The sequence below is a fragment of the Neofelis nebulosa genome, chromosome X (assembly GCF_028018385.1).
Source record: "Neofelis nebulosa isolate mNeoNeb1 chromosome X, mNeoNeb1.pri, whole genome shotgun sequence".
Lineage (NCBI taxonomy): Eukaryota > Metazoa > Chordata > Mammalia > Carnivora > Felidae > Neofelis > Neofelis nebulosa.
The window spans coordinates 1,732,960-1,753,701 of NC_080800.1; the positions used below are offsets into that span (position 1 = coordinate 1,732,960).

The 20,742-nt window shown below is 47.2% G+C and overlaps 1 protein-coding gene and 1 long non-coding RNA gene across 2 annotated transcripts; one reads left to right on the forward strand and one right to left on the reverse strand.

The window, feature by feature from the left end:
- Positions 1–361: 361 nt before the first annotated feature.
- Positions 362–19,765, reverse strand: ARSL (arylsulfatase L). The gene is made up of 12 exons (XM_058714849.1): positions 19,511–19,765; positions 19,149–19,388; positions 18,082–18,126; positions 16,744–16,893; positions 15,854–15,975; positions 14,527–14,649; positions 11,511–11,934; positions 9,954–10,090; positions 6,515–6,649; positions 5,639–5,801; positions 3,332–3,453; positions 362–806 (listed from the first exon to the last, which is right to left on the reverse strand). The coding sequence occupies exons 1-12, from the start codon at positions 19,759–19,761 to the stop codon at positions 448–450; spliced, it is 2,271 nt and encodes a 756-aa protein (XP_058570832.1). The 5' UTR covers positions 19,762–19,765; the 3' UTR covers positions 362–447.
- On the forward strand, positions 8,558–10,442 carry LOC131503239 (uncharacterized). Its single transcript, XR_009257355.1, has 2 exons — positions 8,558–8,784; positions 9,036–10,442. It is a non-coding gene; the product is annotated as an uncharacterized LOC131503239 (long non-coding RNA).
- Positions 19,766–20,742: the final 977 nt, after the last annotated feature.

The following is a 20,742-nucleotide window of genomic DNA, read 5'->3' on the forward strand; positions in this document are numbered from 1 at the left end:
TCACCAAGAATAATGATCCGCCTGTGCCCTTTGAACTGGCCCGACTCCCACGTTTTCGGGGTCGTTGATTATATTGGGTGCGCACCTGCTCTGCTCTTTGCCTGAAAATCTGTTTGGCACGGACCTCCCTTCTGCTGGGACTCGGAGCTCTTGATGGGGCCAGAGTGGCCTCCTCTGGGTGACACTGAGGTCTGTGGGTGAAAGTCCCTGGGGTGGGGGTGGGGGGCTCTGCTCCTCCCCACTTCGTTGTGGGTGGTCTGAACACCACCCTCCCCCCCCCCCCCCCCCAATGGCTCCTTCTAGCCTCTTCCTTATAACTTCCTGTTTTGAGATGCAAAACTAGTCCGCCCTCACAAATGGATAACTTAACCCGCTAGGGGAGGTTTAATTCCACCAGCAAAGACCTGCAGGGATCTGGAAGGGGGACCTGGTTCTCCCTGGAGGCGCTTATGCTTGGCCGTTTTCCCGATCACACCAGCAGAGGGGAAACGGGCCACAGCACGGCTGCAGCCAGGGTTTCCAGATGTTTCCCAGCACGTCCAGCTGCATTGGGACTGGCCTGAGTGTCAGGCGATGCTCCTCCACGGCGCGTGAGATCGTGTCCATCACCCGGTAAAAGGCGGGTTCCGTGTCCGGCGTGAGGGCATGCGCCTCGGAGGGGTCTCTGGACAGGTCGAAGAGCAGAGGTGGGTCGTGATGGGCCACTTGGTCCCCGAAGCACGGGCAGACCCCTCTCCCGTAGCAGGCGCCAGCCCCATGTGGGTGGAACACTGGGGTCGTGTAGTGGACTTTCCACAGTCTTCCTCCTGAAGGAAGGACACGAATCTCAGAAGGTTGACCTGGAGAAGGAGGATGAGTTGAGGTGGAGACGGAGGACGGGTGTTGGGAGAAGCCCAAGTGTCTGATGCAATGAATGGAGGGGCAGATTGGGCAACTCAATAAAGCTACAAAGGAGTGAGTTCCTTGTGTGGTAGGTAGTTCCAGGCAGGATGCTCAGAGGCTTACAAGGGCACTAGCTGCTCTCATGAAGCTTGCTCCAGGGCGCTGGGCAGCTAGGGAAAGGAAAGGAGGGAGGGAGGGAGGGAGGAAGAAAGGAGGGGGCAAGCTATAGCAACCAAACTTCCTCCCTGGGAGGGCACCCATCCTAGTTCTGCCTCAGGAAGGGATTTTGAAAGAATAGAAGGAGGGACCGGGGAGGTCGCTGCACTGGCCTCCTGCCCAGAGTTGGGTGGTGCCAGCTGCACAGCCTGTCCTCCCGGCTTCCTGCTGCTCTTGGAGGGAGGCCCCCACGCATGTATCCCGACAGTGAGTCTGGAGAAGCCATGTGTAACCCAGGGCAGGGGCAGTAGACAGGGGGCGTATTCCCAACGTTCAAGCCTCTTCAACAGCACCCTCCCTCACTGGCTTCCCAGAATCACCCACTGTCTACTGACCTTGAAAAAACATTGAGATATTCGCCCAGTTACTGTGAGATGAGAGGTCATTAACGGGCAGCCACAATGTAAAAGAACAAACTTGAGCCTGGACGTAGATTACAATAATATGGAAAATAATGGATGAAAAGGGAGGGACGTTTAAAGAAAACAGTCTAGGGGCACCTGGGTGGTTTAATCAGTTAAGTGTCTGACTTCAGCGCTCATGATCTCACGGTCATGGATTTGAACCCGTCATTGGGTTTGCTGCTGTCACTGCAGAGCCCTCTTCAGATCCTGCCCCCCTCTCTCTCTGCCCTACTCCTGCTCACTCTCTCTCTCTCTCTCTCAAAAATAAATAAATATTTTAAAACTGTGTATGTTATAGGGGGCACCTGGGTGGCTCAGTCAGTTAGGCGTCCAACTTTGGCTCAGGTCACAAACTCACAGTTCACGAGTTGGAGCCCCGTGTCGGGCTCTGGACTGACAGCTTGGAGCCTAGAGCCTGTTTCAGATTATGTTTCTTCTTGTCTCTCTGTCCCTCCTCTGCTCACACTCTGTCTCTCTCTCCAAAAAATGCTAAACACTAAAACACTAAACACTAAAAAAAAAAAAAAAAAAAAATCTATGGTAACTTCCTCAAATAAGGGAGACCCCAAGAGGTATTCCTTCACCCTTGATTCCAATGGCTGGAGTCTTCTAGAGGATGGTTTTGAGGAATGGAAAGATAACAGTTAAATCACAAGAAGGATACAGCCCTTCCCAAACAGTGGAGGAAGAAAAGAAACACAAAACCTATGCAATCATAAAGTCACAAATCCAATCAATCCATAGGGCAAATCCAAAGGAGAGGAGAAAATGTCAAGGCACAGAAGAGTAATAGAAGGGAAACAGAAATGAAGAAAAGTAACTCGAATGAATGAAACCCTGTTACCAGAAGACAAAGGTGGCAGCAGAAATCAATTGTGTGTAAAATTCAAAACTAACAGTTCTACAGTAAATGCAAGAGCTGAATTAAACAAAAAATTTCTAACAATGGAAAACCTTTAGCAATGCCACTTAAGTGATGATGGAGATCAGATGCATAGAAATATGGAGGCAATTAAAATACAATGAAATTAGTAGGGATGGGAACAATGTGCTTGATGAAATCAATATTTTTTAAACAAAAAGACTAAGTAGAGGGGCATAATGTGACTCAGTCAGGAAAATCTGATATTGTAAAGATAACCAACCTTCTCTCAGAGTCAGTTTATACATGTGATGCAGAGCCAAATCATAGTCCCATCGGATTAAAAAAAAAAATCTTGCAGTGGATCCTGAGTGGCTCAGCTGGTTGAGCATCCAACTTCAGCTCAGGTCATGATCTCATGGTTCGTGAGTTCGAGCCCCACACCGGGTTTGCTGCTGTTAATGCAGAGCCCACTTTGGATCCTCTGTCCGCTCCCCTGCTTGCACTCTCTCTCAAAAATAAATAGTTATAAAAAAAATAAACAGTAAAAAAAGTCCTTGCAAATGATTTTAGACTTCTTTTAAAAGGCCAGTTGGGCCAAAATAGCCCAGGAAGTTTTGAAATGCAAAAATTATTTGGTATGCATGTTGCTGCTTATATCATAAACTTGTGATTATTACAGGATGAAATCATGTCGTTGAGATAAGGTGGTTGGGACAGGTGGAGACCAATGTAGGTTAAGAGCACAGGTTTCAAAGATGAGAGGCAGACTAGAACACCTGTGTTCTGGAAGGCCAAATGAAATCCCCTAAACAATGGTACTATGGTGATAAGGTGACTGACCGCTTGCATCTGGAAGCTGTGAGGGGGAAAATACTGTCAAGAAAGGGGTAATAAGGGCTCATGTGAAGCAGAGCCATGGGAGTACAAGCCAAGACATGACTCCATAGTGTTCCAGAGAACTCACCGTCACGTTGGTGCCAGCGGGCTGCGTGCAGAACATTCTCGCAGTAATGCAGCAGGAATTCGTGATCCGAGTGCTGTGCTGTCCCCAGCAGCAAGGGCAGCATGTCCCGGCCATCAATCACCCTGCAGACGAGGAGCACAGGGACTCAGGGGTGCAGCAAGGATGCACGGAAGGCATGCTCGAGCCTTAGCAAGTTTAGGGAAGCACTGGGACAGGTGCCTCCATTCTTTGTCTGCCAACATCACCTTTGGCTAAAGTATCTCCAAGGATCCAGCTATTACCAGACCGACCTTGTTAGGAATGCAAGCGTAAGCCGAAGGTTCTGGGACCCGTCTCTTTGGTTTTATACTGTACTGGGTTCTAAGCCATTGCAGCCTACGGTGCATTCATCAAGACTGAGTACCATTTCCTTGCCTGCCGCTCGTCCTGCTTTTGTGTTCCCTCCCCTAGCCCCACCTGTTGGCCTTTCTTCCCTCTTCCCTTCCTTGTCTTCTCCAGTTTCCAAGGTGTGGCTCCATCCCACTCAGGACCGAGGTCTTCTAGGGACTCTGGCTCTGTTTTCTGCACACTTTATAGGAGACAGCTGAAACCCACCCCCTGTGATTTGCAGGGATGGCCTTGAGCATTTGACGTCCTAGTGACGGGGTCCACTGCTTCAGGGCGGGAAACAGGTCTGCGTTTCTTTGGGACTTGCCCACCACTCCTAAAGCGGTAAAGTTGCGTGGATGTATCGGGCCATTAACTTTCCCCATACTTGAAGGTAATCAAATGACGTTATGGACAACTGCAGCGATCCTTCTTGATTTTTCTTAATTGTCTTGATTACTTGTCAGAATCTCGTGGGTCGGATGTAAATCGTCAATACTGAGGATAGGTTTTGACAGATGCCCATGGAAAGGGGATCTTTTTCTCTAGTTTCATTAATGTTCTTCATCGTGTTTATATACACATAAACATATATATATATCTTTATATATATTCTTATATACACACACGCATATATATAATATATAGTATTGGTTTTGTACATGTGTGTATCCTTATATATATCCATATATACACACACATATAATATATAACATTGGTTTTGTGTGTATATATACACACACATATATATACACATAAATACATGTGTATATCCTCATATATCCATATATATACACACATATATAACATAAATATATGCATTATATGGCTGCATTTCTTTCTTCATCTAGTGAAACACATTTGCAATATACATGTCAAATTTTTATTTTTAAAGCAAATGATAAATTAGAAATTAATTTAAAGATTAGCACCCAGTTAGAAAAAAAAAAAAATCAACCAGAGATATGATATTCAATGCAAGAAAAAACAGAAGAATGTTGACTAAAGGTATGAAATATTCAACCTCTCCAGGGATAAAAAGGTGGAAATTATAATACACACATATATGTATATTTGTATACACACATATGAGTAATTTTATATAAATTACCTGTACAAAATTTACATTTATCTTAGCTCTGTTATGTTTTAAAGTAGACATCTTGCATATGTCTGGTTGTGGTTCCTAAGGAAAATTTTGACAAAATACACGAAGAGATTTATCTGTAAATGGTCATACGCTTTGACTCAGGAATTCACCTTCTAGGGGATTCTTAATAAGGAGGTAATCATGACAGACAGTAACATGATAAGACAGTATTTTTTTTAAAGCGAGGCTAAAAATTATAAGGGGATGGTTGAAAGAAAATACCATGAAGGCATTAAATTTTTTGTCTGTTCAGAAAGATGTCTAAATATATATGTTTTTACATGAATATGCATAAAATATGGAAAAGGTATCTAAATCATAGATAGATCGACATGATATATATCAATTTATAATTGTATGAGAATCATATATTTCTTATATTTTTGCATCATTATGATTATATACATAATTAATTAGATTATGAAATAATATTATTTTCTATTTCCCCAAAAAGTCTCTATAATTATTAACACAAAACAATTGGAATCTGTACAAAATCTCTACCACACTACATGAAAAGTAGTTTCCCACGATGAATTGTTAGATTTTTTCAATGGCCACCATAATAACATGGCTCCACTTATGAATCAGGAGAAGGGAAATAAACATTCTGTGTATCAAATGAAGCGGACAGCTGATCCTAATAGCTCATAACGGGGGGCCTGGAGTGTTTTCCCAGAAACTGATATCACGGGCATGTCACACAATGCAGAAGTGACAACGACATTTCACATACACGTTTGTCTGCATGCAAAACTGAGCTGCTTGAGTTTCCTTGGGCTGTTATGTACCTGTCCTGGGGCACCTCACCGCCCCCCAGCTGGACCACGGTGGGGAAAACATCCATCAGGCTGGTGGGCTCGTGGATCACTCGGCCGACCGGCAGCACCCCAGGCCACCGGAAGATCCCCGGGACGCGGATCCCGCCTTCCCAGCCCCCCATCCCTTTGCCACCTGTGTGTAAACACGAACAGAAAAGAATGTGATCGGGCCGTATTTTTTTGGCAGTGTGTTTTACAATCCTTGGGGTACATCTGATAATGATATGTCTGTGGTTGATAGCATTCTAGTTTGCATATGATGTGGCCACCACGGGTACCCACCCTCCTTGGATGCATTGCCTAATTCCTGAGTCCCTCACTCAATCAATGGGTAATCAAACTGTGGCCCCTCCACACAGTGGAAGCTTAGCCATAAAAAGGAACACAGCACTGACACGTGCCACGATGTGGGCGGACCTGGGAGAGGCATCGTGCTTGCTGAAAGAAGCCAGTTGTCAAGGACCACGTACTGCACGATTCATTTACGTGAACTGGTTAGAAGAGGCGAACAGAGAAAGAGTTGGTGGTTGCCAGGGGCTGGGCACAGGGAGGACCCGGGAATGACTGCACATGGGTACTGAGTTTCTTTCTGAGGAATTGACCGTGTTTTGCGATTGAGCGGTGGTGATGTTTTCATAATTCTGTGATTCTACCAAAACCACAGCGTTGTGCAAAAGAAAAAAAAAAAAATCAAGTTTCAGTATGACAAATTATACTTTCTACCCTGAATAGAAAAGCAGAGTCTCTGGTGACTCTCTTGACATGCATGGCCCCATTCCAAGGGAAGGGTGGGGAACTGTAGGGTGGAGATAAAGACCAGACACAAGGATCTGGGACTCTCCCTACCTTTATAGATTCCATTAGACCCGCCATACTGGTTGTTTCGGAGTCGAGACTCTAAAGATCCCCCATGATCCGACGTAAAATAAACCAGGGTGCTGTTGGTCAAGCCTTCCGTGTCCAAAGTATCAAGAATCTTCCCTGCAAAGAATAAATGGCATGTGAGCCAGTCAAACGGGAAGGCCGTCTTAAACCAAAGTCTTCCATGCGTGGTGGAGTATTTTGGAGCTCTCCATGAGAATAAGCCTTTAGTGTTAGCACATGAATGGGAGCGAACACCAGTGTAGTCATGCTATCCCGAGCATCACCGACCCAAGGTTCATATACACCCTCGGATGCACCCCATTCTGTTTCCAACATGCTTCAGGCAAGCTACACGGAACATATTGCATAGGAAAAAAAAAAGCAAAAATTTAAAAAGGAGGCAAAAGAAGATTATGGAGTCAACCATGCTTCCATTAAACAAAAACGAAAAATGAAAAACAGGGGACACCTGGGTGGCTCAGTCGCTTAAGCATCCAACTTCAGCTCAGGTCATGTTCTCACAGTTCATGGGTTCGAGCCCTACGTCCGGCTCTGTGCTGACAGCTTGGAACCTGGATCCTGCTTCGGATTCTGTGTCTCCCTCTCTCTCTGCCCCTCCCCCGCTCATGCTCTGTGTCTGTCTCTCAAAAAATGAATAAACATTAAAAAAAACCTAAACACACACACACACACACACACACACACACACACACACACAGGAGAGAAGGAAAAAAGGAAAGAGACCAAGAGGGTCTAAGAAGCAGGCTGACAATGGCATTGGAGATATATGTCCATTAATGGAGAATAGTTTACCAGTGTGGCCCAAAGTTTCTCACAGTTACCTCAACAGGAAATCTTATTTCTTCCTAACAATAGACAGAACTTCCAACTTGCTTTGTCATGAGCACGGGGTGTCATGGAGGTTGACTATGGTCTCAAAGAGATCCCATTATTGGCTTTTCCTTTTACCTTATCATCTGTTTCTTTATATTTAACCAGTATCTCTTTTGGGTTGAGTCTTGCTTTTTCATACAGTCTGATGATCTCTGCATTTTAATTGGTTGGAGGGAGCGCAATCACGTAGCTTTAAATGAACCATGTCGCTATTTTTGTTTCTTTTTTTCTTTTTTCCACTCATTGTTCAGCCGTCTCTTTGTGTTCAGTTGCTTTGTTTTGGACAAAGATATTTAAATTTGTGGCTCTATTGAACCCCCCTCCTTTGACGGATAGATTTTATTTTTAGAATGGCTTTTGGGTTTTATAGAGAAGTTGAGTCATATCAGTGAGGGATACTGATAAACTGTTTTGTTTTTTTAAGTTTATTTATTTTGGGAGAGAGAGAAAGAGTGCCTGATTGACCACGTGCAGGGGAGGGGCAGAGAGAGGGAGAGAGAGAGAATCCCAAGCAGGCTCCACGCTATCAGCACAGAGCCCGACAAGGGGCACAGACTCAACCAAATGTGAGATGATGGTGTGAACTGAGATCAAGAGTCAGATGCTTAACTGACTGAGCTATCCAGGCTCCCCTGATAAACGATTATTAACTGAAGTCTCCAGTTTAAACCATGGTTCACTCTTGCTGTTGTACATTCTAAAGCTTTTGATAAAGTGCATAATGCTATGTATGTGGCATTATAGTAACTGACAAAATAGTTTTTCTGTCCTAAAAATCCCTTGTCCTCCACCTCTCTACGTGAGGACAATTATTGTCACTTAAAAAATGATCTTACTGGGGCACCTGGGTGGCTCAGTCAGTTAAGCGGCTGACTTCGGCTCAGGTCATGATCTCGCGGTCCGTGAGTTCGAGCCCCACATCAGGCTCTGTGCTGATGGCTCAGAGCCTGGAACCTGTTTCAGATTCTGTGTGTCTCTCTCTCTCTGCCCCTCCCCTGCTTGTGCTCTCTCTCTCTCTCTCTCTCTCAAAAATAAATAAACATTAAAAAAATTTTTTTAGGGGGGCCTGGGTGGCTCAGTCCATTGAGTGACCAACTTCGGCTCAGGTCATGATCTCACGGTTTGTGAGTTTGAGCCCCTCATCGGGCTCTGTGCTGATAGCTTGGAGCCTGGAGACTGCTTCAGATTCTGTGTCTCCCTCTATTTCTCTGGCCCTCCCCCCATTCATGCTCTGTCTCTCTCCATCTCAAAAATAAATAAATGTTAAAAAATTTTTTTTTAAATGATCATACTGTGGTTTGGTTGTGTTTGAAATTGGAGCACAGAGGCACTAAGGCTATAGAAAAGATTCCTTAAATGTATCTTGGGTTCCTTATCTTTTTTTTTTTTTTTTTAAATTTTTTTTTTTCAACGTTTTTTATTTTTATTTTTGGGACAGAGAGAGACAGAGCATGAACGGGGGAGGGGCAGAGAGAGAGGGAGACACAGAATCGGAAACAGGCTCCAGGCTCTGAGCCATCAGCCCAGAGCCTGACGCGGGGCTCGAACTCACGGACCGCGAGATCGTGACCTGGCTGAAGTCGGACGCTTAACCGACTGCGCCACCCAGGCGCCCCGGGTTCCTTATCTTGATGGACTTAGGGGGTTCTTAGCTCTGTACTGTAGAATTTCAGATTCTATCACTCAGTAAGTGTTTGAGTACATACACCTGCACATGCATTCATTTAGCAGATTTTCCCCCAACCGTGACATGGTGAATTCCATTTTCAACACTCAATATCTAGGGTGCCTGGGTGGCTCAGTTGGTTGGCCATCCGACTCTGGATTTTCCAGTCATTTTTCATCTTTTCCACACAAGGACCATAGTGGTAATGGTGAATGAGTTCGCCCTGAAGAAAATGGCATCACAAAGTCCCACGGGGGGACGCGATGTGACATCAATCTTTGCCTACAGGTCTCACAACCGTCACTATTTTCTCCAACAGTTCATTCAAGTCATACATTTTCCTCCAAGGTGATGTTTTCGGCGAATTTCTTAAAGTACGTTTTCTCCTGAAATCTGATTCCCATCATTCTGCATCTCTTGGCCCTCTCTGTCCACCGGTGCGTCAGCCCGAGGGGACCCGAATCCTCGTGTGAGGAGCAGGGAAGTGTGTGTGTGTGTGTGTGTGTGTGTGTGTATCCATGTACTCATGGGACAAATGTGCCCTTTCTGTCATTCCGGGCATCATTCCAAACGCAGGGGATGCACTGGGAGAACAGGGCAAGACAATCCTACCCCATGGGGATTTTAAGCTCTGTTCTCCTGGGGGAAAATCCAACATCAACCCACCTAAGACAGTGTGATGAGAAGAAACAAAGCCATCAGAGAGATGAAAAGGCTACAATCGCTCGCAGCCTTGCTGTGCAATGAGATCGCACTGTTCACACTGCCTCTTCCGTCTGTAGTCTGCATTAATCTCCTTTCCTGCTGCTGTTTCCGGAGAAGCAACCATCCTGTCTGCATGGGGAAAAGGCACTTACTTACCCAGCATCCAGTCCATCTCTTCTGTGTTATCCCCGTACAGCCCATGGACACTCTTCCCGCGGAACTTCTCGGTGGTGATCAGAGGGGTGTGCACGTGTAGAAAGGACACAAAGAGGAGGAAAGGTGTTTGCTTGTTTCTGAGAATAAATAACACGACTGGGTTTACTTTTATGTAAAGCAGAGACCGAGGCCCTAGAAGATGCAAAATAGGGATCTAGATCTCATGTCCTTAAAGAAGTCTACCTGCTAGTGTTTAATGTGATGGCGTCACCCTTCTAAAGTCTGTTGAGGGGCGCCTGGGTGGCTCAGTTGGTTGAGCGTCTGACTTTGGCTCAGGTCATGATCTCACGGTTTCTGACTTCGAGTCCCACATCGGGCTCTGTGCTGACAGCTCAGAGCCCACTTTGGATCCTCTCTCTTGCTTTCTCTCTTCCCCTCCCTTGCTGGTTCTCTCTCTCTCAAAAATAAATGAAGAAACTTAAAAAATGGCACAGATATGACATGTATTTTTTCCCTGGTTTTTAGCAGTTTATAGGTGTATGTGCCTCTGGATCTGAAGGTAAGACAATTCCAGGTGGCTGGAGTTTACTTAATTCAGTTATTTATTTCATTCAATTATGTCGGTATAGGTTCCCACCTCAATCCTTAGTGTATAGGATAAAGTGATATTGCATATTTGGCTTTCTTTTTTTTTTAAGTTTTATTGTTAAGTAATCTCTATATACAACGTGGGGCTCAAACTCACAACCCCATGATCAAGAGTCCCATGCTCTACAGACAGAGCCATCTGGGCTTCCCTAGCTCACTTTATTGTAAGAACACAGCATAGAATACATATAGCACACAAACAATGTGTTGATCGACTCTTCATGTGATCAGTAAAACTTCCAGTCAACAATAGGCTATTAACAGTTACGTTTTGGGAGAGTCAAAGTTATTCGTGATTTTCCTCAGCACATGGTGTGGGGGTCTCAAAACCCCCACATTGTTCAAGGTCAACTGTACTGTCAACATCATTTCAGACTCACGTTAGGCACTTCCATGAAAAGAATGTTCTGGAACATGATCACAACCTCATCACCACCAAGTGAACTGGGGTTCACCAGGGGTCCCCCTGCCCCCACTTTACTGGAACACCCTTGGGGAGCATAGAAACCACCTCTGTTTGGCATAGCTTTTCATCAAGTCCCTCTGGGCTCTGACACAGTAAGTTCCTTGTTACTCAAACTCACATTTAGCATAAAGTTACCAAGAGGACAATGTAGTTCTGATGATAGGGCTTTAAAAATATTTAGAATTTATTGTAAATCTACGGGTGTTTCAGTTTGTTTTGTTAGTTAAATACGGCCGGTGGTGATCAGTGGGTGCTTACGCAATGGGACTGACTCAAGTGGGGCTCAACTGAACATCATCTATGACACAGTTTACCAAAAACGTCTTTCTGGGCTACGGTGATTTCACTGGTCTTATCCTCATTATAGAGAAAGACTTTTCAAAATGCATTTTCACCATGGACCAGAGCCCTAGGATGAAGCCAACCCTTCCTTGGATGCTCACCTTTGGATGAAGGACGAGACCTCTTTGAGAATAAGAGACGTCGTCCTTGGAAAGTGCATGGGTTGCTCAGTGATGGTGTGGTTTCTCATCAGAAAGCAGTCTGCGTGAACAATCAGGGCTCCCAGGAAATACGAGGTCGCGAAGAGTAAGATGGCAGCCATGGTTGACCAGATGACTGGAGTCCATGAGCCTGACGTCAGGTGGGTGAGTTTCCCAGCGGTGAGCGTGAGGGCAGCCAAGGCCATGATATGGAAGCAGACGTTGAGTTTCCGCTCCATACCTGCACGCTTCTCTGACAGTTCCCAGCGGATGCAGTCTCCCATCATGGAAAACGGCATTCCGTAGAAATGGTCGAATCCGTGGTTGAGAGGGTGGTGGCAGTGATCGTTGGAAGATGCACAGTTGAGACCCAGGTGCCATTTTCCTGAAAGGCAAAATAGTTGGGTCATCGGTTAGTGGGTATCGTGTGCTCGCCACATTCCAGGCACTGTGCTGGGAGCGGAAAAAGGGCAGGACAGCAGACGGGTGTGAGTAGTGCTCACTGTGATTTAAAGCACAACCTGGACCCGGACCTCATGTGGCAGCGTTATGGGCCGTATTGTTCCCTAGGCTGCTGTGACTAATTACCATAAACGTGGTTGCTTAAAACAACGGGAATTTGTGCCGTCGTAGTTCTGAGGCCAGAAGCCCGAAATCAAGGGGTGACAGGGTTGTGCTCCACCTGTAGGCTCCACAGGAGCATCGTTCTTGCCTCTTATGTCTTCTGGAGGCCCCAAGTGTTCCTTGACTTGTGGTCATATCCCTTCCATCTCTGCCTCTGGCCATACTGCCTTCTCCCCTTCTGTGTCATATACCTCTCTACATCTCTCTCTAAAGGACCCTTGTCCTTGCACATAAGACCCACGTGGGTCATCCAGAACAATCTTGTCTTCTCAAGATCCTTATTTTATTTTATTTTATTTTATTTTATTATTTATTTTATTTTTTCATTTGTGAACATGACTGTGATGTTTATTTCATTTATTTTTTAAATTTACATCCAAGTTAGTTAGCATATGGCACAACAGTGATTTCAGGAGTAGATTCCTTAGTGCCCCTCCCCCATTTTTAGCCCATCCCCCCTCCCACACCCCCTTCAGTAACCCTCTGTTTGTTCTCCATATTTAAGAGTCTCTTCTGTTTTGTCCCCCTCCTTGTTTTTATATTATTTTTGTTTCCCTTCCCTCATGCTCATCTATTTTGTCTCTTAAAGTCCTCATAGGAGTGAAGTCATATGATATTTCTTTCTCTGACTGACTAATTTCACTTAGCATAATACCCTTTAGTTCCATCCAGGTAGTTGCAAATGGCAAGATTTCATTCTTTCTGATTGCTGAGTAATACTCTTTGTATGAATATACTACATTATCTTTCTCCATTCATCCATCGATGGCCATTTGGGCTCTTTCCATACTTTGGCTATTGTCGATAGTGCTGCTATAAACACGGGGATGCCTGTGCCCCTTCGAAACAGCACACCTGTATCCTGTGGATAAATGCCTAGTGGTGCAATTGCTGGGTCGTAGGGTGGTTCTATTTTTAGTTTCTTGAGGAATCTCCACACTCTTTTCCAGAGTGGTGCACCAGTTTGCATTCCCACCAACAATGCAAAAGAGATCCTCTCTCTCCGCATCCTCGCCAACACCTGTTGTCGCCTGAGTTGTTAATGTTAGCCGTTCTGACAGGTGTGAGGTGATATCAAGATCCTCAACTTAATCACATCTGCAAAGACCCTTTTTCCATAGAAAGTAATATTTTCAGCCTTCAGCATGTAGGACATGATATCTCTGGTGAGCATTATTCAATCTACTGTGCCTGAATTTGCAAAGGTCTCTGGCAGGTCAATAAGGAAGGCACAGGATGCTCAGATTGCTCTAGAAAATGCAATCTGGGGGCGCCTGGTTGGCTCAGTCGGTTAAGCATTCGACTTCGGCTCAGGTCACGATCTCGCGGTCCGGGAGTTCGAGCCCCGCGTCGGGCTCTGGGCTGATGGCTCGGAGCCTGGAGCCTGTTTCCGATTCTGTGTCTCCCTCTCTCTCTGCCCCTCCCCCGTTCATGCTCTGTCTCTCTCTGTCTCAAAAATAAATAAACGTTAAAAAAAAAAAAAAGAAAATGCAATCTGCTGTAGTCAGTGGGGAAAAGATTTCTTGACTTTGGGACTGTCCCTCTCTTTGTTAAAGCACTGAAATGATGGTCAGGGTCATGGTGGACATTAGGTTCTACAGAACACAACTGTCAAGTTCAACCAATGAACTTGTGTTGTCACAGGTGTTTAGCTTCTCTACTGTCACTACTAGGGTATTGACAAAGAGGCCTGTGTATCTTCCCACCACCCCAAGTGGTGCCTCCCATCCAGAAAACCTCATCAATTTTCCAAGGAATGTTCCATGTGGGTAGACTTCTGTCCCCAAAACAACAAAGAGCCTATCAGATTTGATGTTCAGTGTACCAGGTGGTCTTGCTTTTTTTTTGATCAATAAATGGCACTGTTAATAAAAATTATCAGTATAAGATGATAACGATAGTGACAGCTTGGTCCCCTCTCAAGAAACTGCTGTCCCTGATTGTAGTTACACATGACATGGTTTGTTGACATACAGAAAAGTAAGCATGGTATTTATGGAAGCAGAGAGGGAATGTACTAAGAGGCACATTTCTAAGCGGAATTTAGGGGGAACGACGTTGTGGAAATTGTTGGTCATTTGGTGACATTAGAAAAGAATTTTCTAATTTTTTTGTGACAGTGCATCAGCAAATAGTATGACATGCTAGATGTTTCATTAAGCGGACATTTCTTGAGCATGTACTTTGCACGAAGCAACCTGCAGGTATTAAGGTCGTTCCTGCATGCACGGAGGGAGCTTTCTGTCCGGTGGACGATCCCAGTGTGTCATGACCACGTAATTTGCAAGCTTTATGGTTGAATATCCTCTTCATATAAAAGTAATGTGATTAATACTTTAAAAACTGCACATACCTATTAGCCCAGTGGCATAGCCTCTGTCCTTTAATATTTTTGCAAACGTTGTCTCGTTGGTCGGGAGCCCTCCAGATACTCCCGTCCACTGAAGAACACGATAACCATTACTGGAAACCATACCTTTGAGGAATCATTTTCAAAGAAATGTTACCATCACACATCGACATTTGCCATTATGGTTAATTTTTCATGTAAAACAGGCAGTGAAAAATTAATTGAACAATTAGCGAAAACACTTAACTGTGCTGCTGTGTGAAGGTTATACACACAAAGAGGATGAAAGGACACAGGAAGGGGAATTAAAATTGGTTTTATAATTTCACCAAACTCTTGATATAACCAGGGGTTCTCAAACTTGTCTGCACTTTGGAATCATCTGAGAAGCTTCAAACTATTCTGAAACCTGGTCGTCGATCCAGAGAGTTTGATTTCAGTTGGTTGGGGGTGGAATTTGGGGTGGGTTGCAGGACGCCCTAGATGATTCAAATGTGCCAGCAAGGTAGGGAGCCACGGCTATAATTCCTACCAGCCCTGACATACCCAAGGCATGGACGCGAGTGTTCCAAAAGGTAGGTTAAACATTTTTCTGAAGTTCTGAAGTATACAGTTGAAAACCACTGACTTGGAAGGTGCTCTATGCCCCCTAGACCATTTTCACCAATGCAGCTCAGTCTTACTAGGGAAGATCCACCCGGTTCAAAGAGTGAACACAGTTCCCACTGATCACCTTTTGGGGACCTGGAGAATTCTGTCTGAGATTTTCCAAACCTTTGAGAATGCATCTGACTCCGCAGGAGACTAGGGGAACATACGTAGTTCTCGGCCATAACAAAGACAGGTGGGGTGTTTCAGCTTAAGTTGGCCAGGATTCCTTCTTCCCTGGGACATGAGAGGGTGCCAGAGACCCATATACAGGAGGGTCTGTGACAGTTCATTTGATATGTCACATGGCCAGGCCAGTGTCGTTATTCACACACCAGCCCGTTACTTCAGATGGTGCTGAGAAGGCCTTTCAAGATACGGTTGACGTGTACAATCAACTCGCTTTAACCAAAGGGGAAAACCCTTGATATGGACCTTCTTTGTCCTTAGGGTCCAAGAACATCACACAGACTTCCAACTTGTTGTCTGTTCCCTACCGAAACGCCCCCTCTGAGTCACGTCATTATCGGTGGGGCTCTATATCTGATGGTAAAACTACGGCGATATCAGATTATTCTCTCCCCACGATACCAGTGGACCCATGCTTTAATACCTGCGTGAGAGGAGTTACAGGGAACACGCTCTTCTCCAGAGCCATGGTGAGACATGAGGGAGAACAGACCTGATCGGAGAGGGTATCTGCCCGTTAAGAAAGCAGCCCTGCTTGGGGTACACACTGACGCGGCCGCGAGGTGCTGGGTGAGCATCACACCATCTCGTGCGAGGCGGTCAATATTTGGAGTCCTGCAGAAGAAACACGAACAGTTTTGTTGCTGAACAAAGACACACACGGGTTTTTTGTCTCCAAGAACTGCCACATATTTCATAGAAAAATCAGCCCATCATCATTTAGCACAGCAAGGTGTTCTTGGGAGTGGCCAAAAGGCAGTGGCGAGAACTTCGGACGTCACGTGAACCATGAGAGGACCTGAAAATTCGACCTCATGGCAGCCGCACGCTGTCGTTGGGACTCGAGGGTGGGATTCAGATGACACTTCCTGGTGTTGGCTGAGTTCAGTGCCCAAGGGCAGTTAGAATGTGACCCAGGTGATGGAGTGAGGTCATTCTACGTGAGACGGGCTAGCGATGACAGGTGAGTGTGGTGAGGTATGTTGGGGTGACGGGGGCATGGATTTGTGTGACTGAAGCAGGGCTTTCCAGCGGGGAGCACGGGAAAAGTCATGCATGGTTGGGTAGGCTTGACTTGATGGACGGAAGTGGAGGGTGAGGAAGCCCTGGTGTTTGACTTAGACGCAACACCAGTGAATCTTTGGACACTGTCCCTCATGGACTGTGCTGATAGAAACCACGTTTCAAAGTGAAATGAGGAGTCACACGTAGGAGGCATCTGAGCTGGGGTTAGCGCTGGTGACGGCAGAACGAGGGGCGAGGGGGCGTGGCACGGACGTGTGCGGAATCCGGCCAAGGTCCGGACTGCACACGTCAAAGGTTTGACCCCTTGTCAATGGGGTTTTCATCGAGACGCCAGAGGACCCGTTCTCAGATCCTTGCCTGATGGTGTCGTTGCCATAGCAGCCAATGTCGCCAATGCCGAAATCGTCTGCCATCAGAAGAAGGATGTTTGGACGTGAGCCAAATAGATCCCTGCTGGCGGAGGGCGTCGCACCCAGAAGTGCGCCGACTGTCACAGCTAGCCAGGTCCTGCAAGACAAGGCACCAACGAAAGCTTAACGCTGCTTTCCAGTTAAATAGTGACGTTTGTAGGGGCGTCACTAGGGGACTTGGATATTGCATCGTGCTGTGGAAGGGTTTGACTACATTTCTCAGGTATTTGAGTTTTGTTTTAAAGTTGGAAACAATTCACCTTCTGGATGGTTTTTTTATTTTTTTTAAAATTTATATATTTATTTTGATAGAGCATTATGGAGAGGAAGAGAGAGAGAGGGATGGTTTTTTATTTTTTATTTTTTTTAATTTGTATATTTATTTTGATAGAGAGAGCATTATGGAGAGGAAGAGAGAGAGAGGGAGAGACAGAATCCCAAGCAGGTTCCGCACTGTCCGCACAAGCCTGAGGTGGGGCTTGAACTCACGAACGGTGAGATCAAGACCTGAGCTGAGATCAAGAGTCGGACGCTCAACTGACTGAGCCACCCAGGTGGCCCTTGATGATTTTATCTGAAGTGTAAACATTTTGTCTTTGGAAGCCCTGGGGTCTGTTATTAGGACTCATACCATGACTGAGGAAAGTCCTTTTTTGTGGCTTGGATCAGGTCCCCAGAACAGCTACAACTCTCTGCCTTTGCCTCTTCCTCGTTTTTCTTTAAACAAGTAAACTGTGTTGAACTTGGGTCTCTGCGGCCCGTTGGTGGGAACTGGGCCACTGAGTCAGGGCCCAAGTCAGGGCAAAAGCTCACCAATGCCATCTGGTGATTCTGAGTCTATGAAAAGTCGCAGTATATTCTAGCATGAATGTGAAAATACCAAAGACTGGCACGGGGCAGGGGGGGTGGTGCCTTTCCTACCACTATCGCTACCATAACCGGGGCCTCTGTGGGGGCCCTCCTGTTTCTGGAAGTCTCTGTGGGCAGGTGCATATACGGAGGGACAAGCGTGTGCCAATCCCCGGGGCCATGAAATCAACATGGGATCTGAGTCTCCAAAGAAGATTTGCGGTGTGGGCATCCCGGAAAACCAGACGACGCGGTTTGGGAAAAGTGGAATAGAATTCCTTCGAGTGGCTCCCAGATTGCAGAGTGTGGGACAGCGATATAAACCCCAATTACTAGGTGTGCCAGAGCGCTCCATCAGTGCGTCCTGAGCGAGGGGGCGTAAAGAAAGGTAGAGACGCAAACAGAAGAGTGGCGATTGCACGTGTTTCTACCTTACCAAGCGTGCCCCAGACGTAACATGTTCTCTTTCCGCTCGTATTTCCTGTAAGAAACAAGGACGTATGTAATAACGATGTTCAACACGTAAGATAGTACCTACCTATCGAACGGGAAACTTTGATTCGCTCGGATCGTGTCAATAAAACCTTAAAACAGCTACCGAAAACTCGTAAGAATGGTCTTCTCTGTCAGAAAGGCTTTAAGGAAGCTGAACGCTGTGTTAAGAATGTGGACCGTGCGTCTGCCATGGGCAGGACGATAAATATTTGGGGCTTTTCTGCCCACGTTGCTGCTACCCCCACTCTGCCTTTGGAACGTGACTGGGTGTCCCGGACTTCCACTGAAACAACGTTTACAGATCCGGTCACCTTTGTTCGCCCCACGAACCGTAGATGCCCGGTCTTTTCATTTATTCGTTTGTTTTTAATGTTTATTTGTTTTTGAAAGAGAGAAAGACACAGAGTGTGGGTGGGGGAGGGGCCGAGAGGGAGACACAGGATCGGAAGCAGGCTCCAGGCTCCGAGGTGTCATCACAGAGCCCAACATGGGGCTCGAACTCAGAGATGGTGAGATCATGACCTGAGCCAAAGTCGGACGCTCAACCGACTGAGCCACCTAAGAGCCCCTCTCAATTTTTTTTTTTTTTTTTAAAGATAAGGACACAGAAAGAAAAGCCCTTCAATGCAGGGTCTTCCCCGGGTGGGAAGAAATTGCACGCAGCTTCCCGGCTGTCCTCCAGACCCCAGACAGCAAGTCTGCCTTCCCGGCTCTGCCTGGACCTGCTCCCAAAACCAGCTCACTTTCCGGTCTCCGGGATCCCAGCCACGTCGAGTCCACAGGCTCTGAGACCCGTTCACAATCCCGTCTCCATGCTTCCCCACCTCTGCATGATTTTTCTGGTTCCTTTCAATCTGGTTCCTTTTTGCAATCACCCCAGCGGTGTGTGTGTGTGTGTGTGTGTGTGTGTGTGTGTCTGAGAGAGAGAGAGAGAGAGAGAGAGAGAGAGATGGAGTGGGGGGGGACCAGTCAGTGATACTTTCACGCTTCTGTGGGCTTCCCAGTTACCTGGCTGGCTGTGCTCTGTCGGGGCCGGGCCGCCTGGACCTCAGGGATCGGCTGGCGGTGCAGCAGGGGGCACGGCTGGTCCTGCGGGACTGTCCTGAGGCGGCCGCCAGTGCCCAGGCCTCCTCGGCCGGCCGGCCGCACGCATGTGCACAGCGTCTCAGTCCGTTCAAAGCCACAGCAAGGAGGTGGAGGAGAAGCAAGTTCGGTTGTGCAGAGAGTGGCCGGGCCGTGGCCAGCGGCCTGTTGGTACAGGAGACCTTCTGTTACTCATTAGAACACGCAAGGCACCAGGGGGGCAGCGCACAAGGCTCCCGCGGGGGCCGGTGACTCATTCGTTCCCCAGCGGGTGGCAACCTCCTGACCTCGGTCCACAGCTCAGGGCTCTGTGCTGGGTCTCCCTCCAAAGCGGCCAACCGGTTGCCTTGAAAATGCCTCTCCCCAGCTCCTCGCAGCCCGCGCCCCTTCCCCTGCAGCCTTGCGTCTGCCTCCGCAAGGAAAAGGGGGAACAGAAAATAGGTGTGCCTTCGCGGGCCAGCAGCATCACGGGCCAGGAACTTCGCAGCCGCCGAGGCGGATGCCCGCGTTGGGGAGCTGTTCTGGGGTTTGAGGCCATTGTTCTTGTTTGTGTCTGTTCTTTTCTACTCACCGGGGAGCCGGCTTCCTCCTGCCGGAGGCACAGCCGTCACACCAAAGACTTCCTTTCAAAGGCTTTCCTGAATCAGACCTTGCTGCGCATTCCCACGTGTGCCGTCCCATCAACACGTCCCCCCTCAAAGCCCCTTGTGTGTGTTCACCACCCCCCCCCCCACCCCACCCGGGGGCCTGAGCCTTGCAGACTTTCCACTGGGGGCTCCCGCCTGGCAGATAACAGCAGTCTTAACGGCTCCAGGCGTCCAACATTCTTTGTGAACTTAACAAAGGACAGGAACAAGGTTCCGTCCCCCCGGGGATGCGGGTGATGGAGGAGGGCAGCGGGACTCCTTGTGTTTTGTGGACTGTTTGCTTTAGTTTAGTTTTTTTAACCCTACTAAGCGGAGACACATCTTGGAATTTCCACGTGACCTGTGGTGCACCCCACCTCGCTCCCCGTTGAGGGATAAGACCAGAGGCCAGTTTGTGACCGCCCCAAACGCCTGCAGACGTTCCTGAATGTGGCCTGGGACCAAGATGGCTCTTGCTGAGGACCCTCCAGTGATCCAGCACTTTGCAGAAGGCTTCCTGGCGCGTACTGACCTTCCGCTGCCCTGTCACAGTCCTGCTGGGCAGGTCGCACACTGAAGCTGTCAACCTGGATTTACAGCCTCTCCCCGTTTCTCCCCTTGGCTACTTTTTCCAGTGCACTCCCCGGAACGGGATCCTTGCGTGTTTTTGGTCTGGAGTCATTTGGGGCTCTGAGGTGATGTGTCACTGTGTGGGTACAGAGTGTTCCCAAATTCCTACCAGGATCCCTTCTGATGGGGACTGTACCCCCTGCCCTCCGGGCCCTCAGGCTTCCTCTGTTGTATTTGCATTGATGCTGCAGGGAACTGGAGTGAGCTGTATTGTGTTCTCTTCCCCAACAGCCCAGGCGTCGGTTACAAGTGAGACGCTGCCC

Bases quoted from the DNA above. Each gene is read 5' to 3' on its own strand.
- ARSL (XM_058714849.1), bottom strand. From the start codon at position 19,761: ATGGCCTCAAACCCCAGAACAGCTCCCCAACGCGGGCATCCGCCTCGG. The intron at 18,127-19,148 runs GTAACTGGGAAG...TGTTTCTTACAG, and splicing joins GACAGAGCACAGCCAGCCAG to GAAATACGAGCGGAAAGAGA. The intron at 5,802-6,514 runs GTAGGGAGAGTC...GTTTACACACAG, and splicing joins GTCTAATGGAATCTATAAAG to GTGGCAAAGGGATGGGGGGC.